The 11,111-nt window shown below is 49.1% G+C and overlaps 1 protein-coding gene across 1 annotated transcript; it reads left to right on the top strand.

Moving 5' to 3' along the window:
- Positions 1 to 9,702: 9,702 nt before the first annotated feature.
- On the top strand, positions 9,703 to 10,680 carry LOC120921566 (olfactory receptor 52Z1-like). The gene has a single exon (XM_040334067.1). The coding sequence runs from the start codon at positions 9,709 to 9,711 to the stop codon at positions 10,678 to 10,680; it is 972 nt and encodes a 323-aa protein (XP_040190001.1). The 5' UTR covers positions 9,703 to 9,708.
- The last annotated feature ends 431 nt before the right edge of the window (positions 10,681 to 11,111 follow it).

The raw sequence follows: 11,111 nt of genomic DNA, 5'->3' as shown, positions 1-11,111 counted from the left end.
CAAGGGTCAACCTCCAATTCCGGGTGCCGAACCACCAGCCCCCCGTTCCTTAGCACAAAACGCCCCACATTCCTGTTCAGCTTCCTGCGCGCACGATTCACCGCGTCTACCGACCTCGCCATCCTCCACGATGTCCTAGCCACCATGTCCGACCACACCACTACCGTCTCCGGGAAAGACAACCGGAGCCGCTGAAAGTCGAATTTAATATCCCGCGCTATCTTCAGCATAGATCTCACCCCAAGATCATTGCCCCCAGCATGAATCACTAGCACATCCGGAGGTCTGTCCAAACGTGCCCATTTGTGAACCTCCGGCACAACTCTGCTCCATAACATCCCGGGGACCCCCAACCACCGTACCCTCGCCTCCTGTCTCGAAATCCCCAGTTGCCGACCGGTCGGGCGCGCCTCCGCCCGTTTTTCCCCCCGAACCACGTAAGAGTGGCCCAAAATCCAGACCAACAAAGGTCCAGTACCTGAAAGACAGTAAGCAACAACAAATAACTAACACATCCCCCAATACAGCGACACCCACGTTTCAAAACAGTCATCTAACTCATTTCCCCTTATCCCAACAACAACTCCCAATCTCTCACCGCAAATTTGCCACCAGCTGCGGCCTAACATATGAACGAAACCTCCTCGATTCCCACCTTCCTATCCTCTTTATTGCGTCCTCCCCTAGTCCATTCCTTGCCGCCACCGTAGCAGCCCCAATCCTAAATGAATGAGCCGAGAACTCCCTTGCAACCAGGCCCAATTCCCCCAGACACTTCCTAAACACCGCCACAAACTGATATCTCGACAGCGGGGCCCCATTTTCGTGTACCAAAAAGGTGCCCCCAACCGCCGGGCGGATGTCCAGATATTTCCGGACCAGCCCCACTGGGCAAAGTTCCGATCCCTCGATCGGGAACACCTGGACCGCTCTGCCCTTGCCACTCTGGTCCGTTTTGGACCTTCTGAGCCACAACGTGACCCCCTCCGGGGCCCAACTAACGTTCGATGCCCCCATGCCCCCTTGGACGATTCTCGACGGGCTCACCAGCTCGCCTATCCTAAAAGCCCCGAAAAATGCCAGCGCGAATGCCACGCGAAACAATGTAACTTCAAAAACGGACGAACCCACAGTGCCCATCCTATCCATCAACCCTTTTAAAACGTCGAAAGACACAGGGCGGCGCGTGTCCAGCCGCCGCCCTTGCTTCCTGTACCCTTTCAGAGCCTGGCGCACCCAGAAATCCTTTGTAAAATCTGGCAACCCCTGCCACTTGAATAAAAACGCCAAACCGGCCAACTTCTTATCCAATACCGACTGAGACACTCCTGCCTCGATATTCCTGGACAAAAAGTACCACACCAACGTCCTCACCTCCGGTCCCGAGAGGTGCACCTCAGATTCCATTACCAAGCTACTCCATTCTACCCATACTTTTTCATAGGCCGCCCAAGTACCCGCACTCACCGATTTTTTAATCCAGGTGGAGATGATTCCAATGGAATCTGCCACAGCCACTCCGGACAGGGGACCCCTCGCTCCTCTGCTTCCGGCACCAACTCCCGGAACCTGTCCCACTGGAACCGAGACAAAGCATCAGCCACGACATTTTCAACCCCCGGTAAATGCACCGCATAAACAAACACATTCAGCTGCAGACACCGCAGTACCAAGTGTCTCAGGAGCCGAATCACTGGGGGAGAGGACGCGGTCACACGATTTATCACCTGCACGACCCCCAGGTTATCCCCATGGAAGCGCACCTTCCGATCCCGGAAAGACGTGCCCCACAACTCAACCGCCAGCACCACTGGAAACAGCTCCAACAGCACCAAGTTTTTCGTAAAACCCGCAGCCAGCCAGGACTGAGGCCAGGGGCCCGCACTCCACTGTCCTTGAAAAAAGGCCCCAAAGCCTGATCCCCCGGCCGCGTCTGTGTACAGCTCTAGGTCAAAATTGCTGACCGGGCCAGACATCCACAAGGCCCTACCGTTAAAGGCCTCTAAAAAAGAGTGCCAGACCCACAGGTCCTCCCTGTGCTCCTTCACCAGCCTTACATAGTGGTTAGGCAAACTAACCCCTGCCGTGCTGGCCGACAGACGCCGACAAAAAATTCTCCCCATCGGGAGGATCCTGCAGGCAAAGTTGAGCTTCCCCAAGAGCGACTGCAGCGCTCTCAGTTGTACCTTACGCATGCCAATCATCCCCCTGACCTCCGCCTTGAGGCCTTCCAACTTGTCCGCCGGCAGCCTGCATTCCATAGCCTCGGAATCGATAACTATGCCCAAGAACTGAATGACCGACCTAGGCCCCTCCGTTTTGTCGGGCGCCAGTGGCACCCCAAAACGCTCAGCTATGTGCTCCAGCGTGGCCAACAAAACCGCGCAAACCTTTGACCCCGCCGGTCCAATGCAGAGAAAGTCATCCAGATAATGGATAACCGAATCCACCCCCGCCACGTCTCGTACCACCCACTCCAAGAAAGAACTGAACTGTTCGAATAATGCGCAGGACACTGAGCAACCCATGGGCAGGCACTTGTCCACATAGAATTCGCCCTCCCAGTGACACCCCAACAACCGAAAGCTGTCCGGGTGCACCGGCAACAGCCGGAAAGCCGCCTCGATGTCCGACTTGGCCATCAACGCTCCCCGGCCGTACCGCCTAACCCAACTCACCGCCGCGTCGAACGAAGTGTAGCACACTGAACAATCCTCCGCATTAATCGCATCGTTCACCGACCCCCCTTTTGGGAAGGAGAGGTGGTGTATGAGCCTGAACTTGTTTGGTTCTTTCTTCGGTACCACCCCCAACGGTGAAACCACCAGGCCTGCTAACGGAGGGGACTCAAACGGGCCACCCATTCGGCCCAGCCCGACCTCCTTACGGAGCTTCTCGGAAACCACTTCCGAGTGTTGCCTAGCTGAACGTAAATTTTCGGACATTGGCGGAATCACGGTCAAATTAGCAGGGATACGAAAACCAACTGTAAAACCCTCCTCCAGGAGCTGGGCAGCCGCCCTGTCCGGATACCTACCGAGAAACGGCAGCATCCTTTTCACCATCATCGGCGTGCTCCCTCTTGCCTGAAGGATCTCCGGAACGGCCCTTGCCCTGCTTGAAGCAGCGGGAAGAGGGGTGATTACCCCCACACCCGGAGCACTCATGCTTGTACCGGCACGACCCTCCGAATTTGCAGTTTCCCTCGTTGAACTGCCAACAAACCCCCTTTTTCTTTCCGGCCGACTGTCCCAGGGAAGAGGCCCCGCCGGCCCCCCCTGAAAAAACGGCGCCGACGTCCTCGGAGCCGTCATAAGCCGCATCCAAAGGCTAATGTCCTTCGCGTCCCACCGAATGTCCGGCCTAATCGCCCGACGTTGCCTAAATTGCTCGTCATAACGAAGCCAACCCGTGCCCCCATAACAACGATAGGCCTCGCTAATCGCCTCCTGGTAGCTGAAGAGCGCCGAACAGTGTTCGGGGTTCTTCTCGCCAATCACGCTGGCCAAAATAGAATAAGCCTGCGACCAATTCGCAAACGTGCGAGGTATGAGCCGATACCTCCGCTTTTCCTCGTCCTCCTTTTTGGAGTCCTCGGGCTTCACCCTATCCAAGTTGAATTTCTCCAACGGTAACAAAGCGAATATCTCCACATATTCGCTCTTCCAGATTTTTTCCCGAACCTCTTGTTTCAAATGTGCCCCCAGCGGCGCATCATAACAAGTATACACTTGGTCGGGCCCGCGGGGGGTCTGTCCCCCCCTTTAAGCTGGCTAACCAACGCCTCTAGCCCCGACAAAAATCTCTGCAACCCCGCATCCACCCCAGGATTCCCCACCTGTGCGTCCGTAACCTGGGAAGATGTCGCACTGCCCCCAGCCACCGCGGGCACCACCAACCTATCCCGGGCCCCCCCCACCCGGCCCCCCACAACCACATCATCACACCGTAAATTTGAAACATATGTGGAAAAGGACTTACCGGGCTGCGTGACAGCAATCCCATCAGCCGATCGTCTGGAATCCCTCGCTGTAGGCACCGTCCTGGGCACGACCTCCTCCTCCGAACCGGACAGCTCCCCCTCCGACTGGTCCTCGCACAGCCCCTCTTCCCCCGATGATGACCCCCCGGGCAGCTCGGTCCCGGCGGCCGAAGGCCCAGGGCCGGATTCGCTCTCCCTGCGGGCCCTGGACCCGTGAGCGGATTTTGCCGGCGCTTTCCTGCCTGGCGTAACCTTGCTGCGGTCTTCCTATTGCCTGCTCCCACTCGCCGTCTGGGCCTCCTGCAAGTGGCTAGCCGTAGCAGCTGAGGGGCTAGCCACCGTAATCTGGGATCCCTCTCGCCGAGGCCTGCTGACCGGGCCCGTCTCCACCTGCTCCACACGTCGGGCGGGCACGGCCGCCGTACCTGAGCCCCCCGGCCGTCCCCCCCTCTGTCCTTGGGTGCTTCTGGTCCCCCCTGCCGGGCCCTCAATGACCCCCGTAGCCGCCGCCGCCGCACGCTTTGCGGGGGGGCCCGATGGGGCCCTGTTCCTGCCGCCTTCCGACCGCTGCTGACAAGGGGATGGGCTGGGTGAATATCTGCGGGGGGGGCGCGACCGCGCGGTCCCCCGGCCGGTGTGACTGGGGCCCGATAGCGCTGCTTCCCCACCGCTCTGAATAATGTCCTGGCCCGTGTGGTTAGGCCCCGGCGGCGCCGCGCCGCTTGCTGCCCCGTTCTGAGGGAGAAGTGTCCCCAGCTGACGCTGCAGCCAGTCCTCCCCCCGCACCGCCGCCTCAGCCCTAAGCTGTGCAAACAGGGCTTCAATCCCTGCCATCTCGCCGCCCCTACCTGTGTCCCAACGCTTGCTGTGCAGAAAAATCCCAGCTGCAGGCTGTACAGACCTTGCAACTTTGCTCCCCCACGCCTGTCTGCCCGGGAAAAAGGATGCTTGGGAGATAGATATAATCTCCCCTCCCACCGCTCCTGCTCCTCCTCCCCCCCAGCTACCAGGGTTCTGTTAACCCTGTCATGGCCGGCCCTACACTGACTTGCAGTTGGGCTCCGTGCCTCACTGGAGCTGATAGTGGACCATGGGAGATGAAGGTGGGCAAGATGGACCATGGACTGCTGCAATCTCATTTTGTTACAAAAATATATATATATGTATTGTATTTTTGTGCCCTAAAATAAATGAGAGGACATTTTACTAAAAAAATTTATTTGATAAACAGTAACGCAAATCTTGTGTGCCAAAAAAATTACAACTGCACCATTTTATTTTACAGGGTCATTGCTTTCAGAAATATATTATTATAAAATGTTTTGGGGGTTTTAGGTAAAATGTTAATGAATACACAAATGTAATAAATGTATTTTGTCCATCTTTAAATGATAAAAAGAAAATAATATAACAAAGATTTCATACGGATTTATCATTATTCACGTTATATTTCCTGAGGGATCTCATTATCTCATCCTAGAATGTGGACGGCATTGTCTCCCCGGTGGATTGCCGATGTCCTGAGACTCTGGGTTCTCTATATATTAGCTGGAGCTTCTTTATTTCCTCTACAGATGATCTACACACCAGATCCTCACTCTGCTGGTGAGACAATTCCATTATCCAGAGACACGGCTCATGTCGTACATAGAACAATGGATCCTCATACATAGAACACTGGATCCTCATACATAGAACAATGGGTCCTCATACATAGAACAATGGATCATTGTACATAGAACACGGGATCCTCATACATAGAACAATGGATCCTCATACATAGAACACTGGATCCTCATACATAGAAGAATGGATCCTCATACATAGAACACTGGATCATCGTACATAGAACAATGGGTTCTCAAACATAGAACAATGGGTCCTCAAACATAGAACAATGGGTCCTCATACATAGAACAATGGATCATTATACATAGAACAATGGATCATCGTACATAGAACAATGGATCATCGTACATAGAACATTGGATCCTCAGATGCTCCTCACTGATTGCATGTCAATGAGTCCATTATCCAGAGACAAGGCTGGCATCCTCGGTTACTCCTCGTTCTTTGTATATAGATGAGTCTATTATCCATAGACATGACTCACATCATTTATAATATGCAGGATTCTCAGTCACTCCTTGTGTATTGTATGTAGACGGCTCCAGTATCCAGAAAACATGGCTGACACCAGACATATTACGCTGGATCCTCAACTTCTTGCTCATTGTATGTAGATGGCTCCATTATCCAGTCAAACAGCTGCCTACATATAGAGTAAGTACGATCCTCAGTTACTCCTCATTCATTTTATGTAGATGATTCTATTACCTAAAGACACAGCTGACATCATACCTAATACGTAGGATTCTCAGTTACTAAAGCCACATCAAAGTCCCATCAAAGTCCCATCAAACCACATCAAAGTCCCATCAAAGTCCCATCAAACCACATCAAAGTCCCATCAAAGCCCCATCAAAGCCCCATCAAAGCCACATCAAAGTCCCATCAAAGTCCCATCAAACCACATCAAAGTCCCATCAAAGCCCCATCAAACCACATCAAAGTCCCATCAAAGTCCCATCAAACCACATCAAAGTCCCATCAAAGTCCCATCAAAGCCCCATCAAAGCCACATCAAACCACATCAAAGTCCCATCAAAGTCCCATCAAACCACATCAAAGTCCCATCAAACCACATCAAAGTCCCATCAAAGTCACATCAAACCACATCAAAGTCCCATCAAAGCCCCATCAAAGTCCCATCAAAGTCACATCAAATTCCCATCAAAGTCACATCAAAGTCCCATCAAAACCACATCAAAGTCACATCAAAGTCACATCAAAGTCACATCAAAGCCACATCAAAGTCACATCAAAGTCTCATAAAAGTCACATCAAAGTCACATCAAAGTCACATCAAAGTCACATCAAAATCCCATCAAAGTCCCATCAAAGTCCCATCAAAGTCCCATCAAAGTCACATTAAAGTCACATCAAAGTCACATCAAAGCCACATCAAAGTCTCATCAAAGTCACATCAAAGTCACATCAAAGTCACATCAAAGCCACATCAAAGTCACATCAAAGTCTCATCAAAGTCCCATCAAATTCCCATCAAAGTCACATCAAAGTCTCATCAAAGTCACATCAAAGCCCCATCAAAGCCACATCAAAGTCACATCAAAGTCACATCAAAATCCCATCAAAGCCACATCAAAGTCCCATCAAAGCCACATCAAAGTCACATCAAAGCCACATCAAAGCCACATCAAAGTCCCATCAAAGTCACATCAAAGTCTCATCAAAGTCACATCAAAGTCACATCAAAATCCCATCAAAGTCCCATCAAAGCCACATCAAAGTCCCATCAAAGTCACATCAAAATCCCATCAAAGCCACATCAAAGTCCTATCAAAGTCCCATCAAAGCCACATCAAAGTCCCATCAAAGCCATATCAAAGCCACATCAAAGTCCCATCAAAGCCCCATCAAAGCCACATCAAAGTCACATCAAAGCCCCATCAAAGCCACATTAAAGTCCCATCAAAGTCCCATCAAAGCCACAATAAAGTCCCATCAAAGCCACACCAAAGTCCCATCAAAGCCCCATCAAAGCCACATTAAAGTCCCATCAAAGTCACATCAAAGTCTCATCAAAATCCCATCAAAGCCCCATCAAAGCCACATCAAAGTCCCATCAAAGTCACATCAAAGTCTCATCAAAATCCCATCAAAGCCCCATCAAAGCCACATCAAAGTCCCATCAAAGCCACATCAAAATCTCATCAAAGTCCCATCAAACCCCCCAAATCAGTGAATATGATTTATCTGTAGGAAAGTTATAGAGATCACACACCATGGGATATATATCTGATCAATCCACCAATCCTGATGTACTGACATCCGATCTCATTTCTTGAGACCCAAAAACGCCAGGACAGTACAAATACCCCCAAATCACCCCCCAGTACAAATACCCCCCAAATCACCCCCTCCCCAGTACAAATACCCCCCAAATCACCCCCCAGTACAAATACCCCCCAAATCACCCATTTTTGGAAAGTAGACAGTCCAATGTATTTAGTAAGAGGCCTAGTGAGTTTTTAAAGTAAGAAAAATCCAATATTTTATTTTTTTCACATCCTGTCACCAGTGCAGTGTCATCATATAAGTGGTGTGGCAGTGATCAGAGACACTGACTGGGGACAGTATGTAAAATAAATAAATACATAATAATTATAATTTTTTTTTACGATTTTTTTAAATCATACTGTGACCGAAGCAATGCAGTGTTACCATAGTAACATTGTACCACTCTGGGGAAGTGAGCAGGATTTTTACACATTGTGATTGCTTATACCAATGAATTTCACTGTTATAAGCAAACATTTTTACTGAATAAAGACATTTTTACTGAATGAAAATTATTAATTCCGTGCCTTTTGTTGTGATTGGCTGTGATTGGCCAAGGCTAATGACATGGTACAGATGGGCTGTGATTGGCCCTGTCTGTACCATGTGATCACTGTGACCAATCACAGCTAGCAACATAATTCTACACAATGGATGGCATGAAAGGAAGCCCACCATGGTTTACAATTGTCATGTTATCCGTTGTGATTGGTCACAGCGATCACATGGTACTGGCAGAGGGCCGGTATAGTGATAAATATATATATATAATAGTGCGCTATGTTACAATGTGTTGGTAAAAAAATATATGTGTAAGGCTGCCAGCATAACATGGAAAAACTGTAAAACAAAATATAGAGAAAAATGCGGCGCCACTAAAAACACAAATGCCCTGTAAGGCAATAATAAAATCAATAAGACTTAAACAGTGAGTACATATGAAGAGATCAAAAGGACTCCCCCACAATCAGGTGAGTACCTGGATCAATAAATCGTGAATAGTGAGTGTATCGACTCAAACCACATTCCCAATCAATAGGGAAAGTGAAATCCACAATGTAAAAAAACTGTGCACATGAATAAAAACAAAAAACTGTGATATTCATAAAGTGTCAATACAAGAAGAACAATGGTTGTCATGAACCATGAAGTCCCATTTAGTGCATATAGATAATTTATATGCATAAAGTTTATATAGTCCCAGGGAACATCAACCTTTATGGAACGTGGTGTATTATCTCCAGACAAAATCAGCAGTAGAAATAAATAAGTTGTGCCCTTACCGGATGGAGTAGACCCACATCTCACCATACGGTGGGGGGTCTTCAAGGCTTGCGTAGGCCGATTGCCTTACAGGGGTAACTCTCCAGGCACTCCTAACGCTCTTTTCCGGTAGGACCTTTTCCACTCTGATTGGACCAGGAATCTGGAACTTTATTGTTCTGGACCTTCCAGTCCCAGGAGAGGCTTGAACCTGGGTGGGTTGGTTCAACAGGGTTTTTTTTTCTTGTCTGCAGCTTATTTCTTTCAGCGTGTCTGGTGGCCTGGAGTCCGACCAAAAAAAAAAAAAAAAAGGAACCGGTATAGTGATAAGTCATCGGCAGTGCCGGGTGGACACAGCTGGTGACAGATCGCACTGCTGCGTGCTCCTGCGGCATACGACGTTAATTCAGAGCGACAAAAACCCATCCATCCGTCAATCTGTTATAGGCTGGGTGGGAAGGTGTTAAAATCCATACCAGACTTTGTGTGAGGATGCTCATTCTTGACTTCTTTTCTATGCAGGCAATCGGATTACCCAGAAGATGTCAAATACCACCAGCCTCCACCCTGATTATTTCCTCCTGATCGGAATTCCTGGCATGGAGGACTCACATCTCCTGATCTCCATCCCGTTCTCCATCATGTACGTTCTGTCATTTCTGGGAAACTCTACGTTAATATTGGTCATCTCAACCAATGAGATTCTCCACCAGCCAATGTATATCTTCTTGATGATGTTGGCATTCAGTGATGTCCTCTTGAGCTCTTCTACCGTCCCGAAGACCCTCAGCATCTTCTGGTTTAATTCTCATGAGATCTCCTTCAATGGATGCCTCACTGAGGTGTTCTTCATCCATTTCACTTTTGTCATAGAGTCGGCCATTTTGCTCTTCATGGCCTATGACCGTTACTGCGCCATTTGTCGACCTTTAACATACGCTACCACCCTCACCAACTCCTTTATAACCAAGGCAGCCATGATGACCGTTTTCAGAAGTTTCTGCATGGTCCTACCATTCGTCTTTCTACTCAAGAGATTACCTTTCCAGCAAAGCAACGTGATAGAGCACACCTACTGTGAGCACATGTCCGTGGCAAAGCTGGCTACCGCCGACATACAGGTCAATGTGGTGTACGGACTGGTCATAGCCGCTTCTTCATCAGGTGTAGACATGATCCTTATTATAGTTTCGTATGGTGTAATAATCTCAGCAGTTCTGAGGCTCCCATCCTCCAAGGCTCGGTTCAAGGCCTTCAATACATGCGTGTCTCACATCTGTGTCATCGTTCTCTTCTACATCCCAGCCTTCTTTTCTTTTATAGCTCATAGAGTCGGTCACAAGTACATTTCTCTGCAGTTCCACATTATTTTTGCTAACCTCTATGTCCTAATCCCACCAATGTTGAACCCGATCATCTACGGAGTAAGAACGAAAGAAATACGGGAGAAGACATTAGTCATATTTACCAAAATGACCAGTAATAGACCAGGAAGAGGGGTCACCTTCTTCTAAGATTGTTGGTGACAAAGAGATGGTTCTGATTTTATGGCTGCGGTATACATTTTAGAAAATAACTTTTTGTAGTTCCTCAATCTGACATCGACTTGTAGATGGGTCTCTTTACCAGGAAGAGTGGTGACCTTTCTCTAAGAATATAAGAAACCAACTTTTTGGTGTTCCTCAATATGACATCTACTGGTAGATAAATCTCCTCACCAGGAAGAGGGGGGACATTCCTCTAAAGCCCCATACACATGGTCGGAATTCCCAACAGAAAAAGTCTGATGGGAGCTTTTGGTCGGGAACTCCGACCGTGTGTAGGCTCCATCTGACTTTTTCTGCCGGGAATTCCAACAGAAATAGATTGAGAGCTGGTTCTCAATTTTCCTGATGGAAATCCCAATCGTGTGTACGGGGCTTTAGAATGTTGGTGACAAAGAGAT

The sequence above is a fragment of the Rana temporaria genome (genome assembly GCF_905171775.1).
Source record: "Rana temporaria chromosome 2 unlocalized genomic scaffold, aRanTem1.1 chr2f, whole genome shotgun sequence".
Lineage (NCBI taxonomy): Eukaryota > Metazoa > Chordata > Amphibia > Anura > Ranidae > Rana > Rana temporaria.
This window is presented reverse-complemented; position numbering and strand designations above follow the sequence as displayed.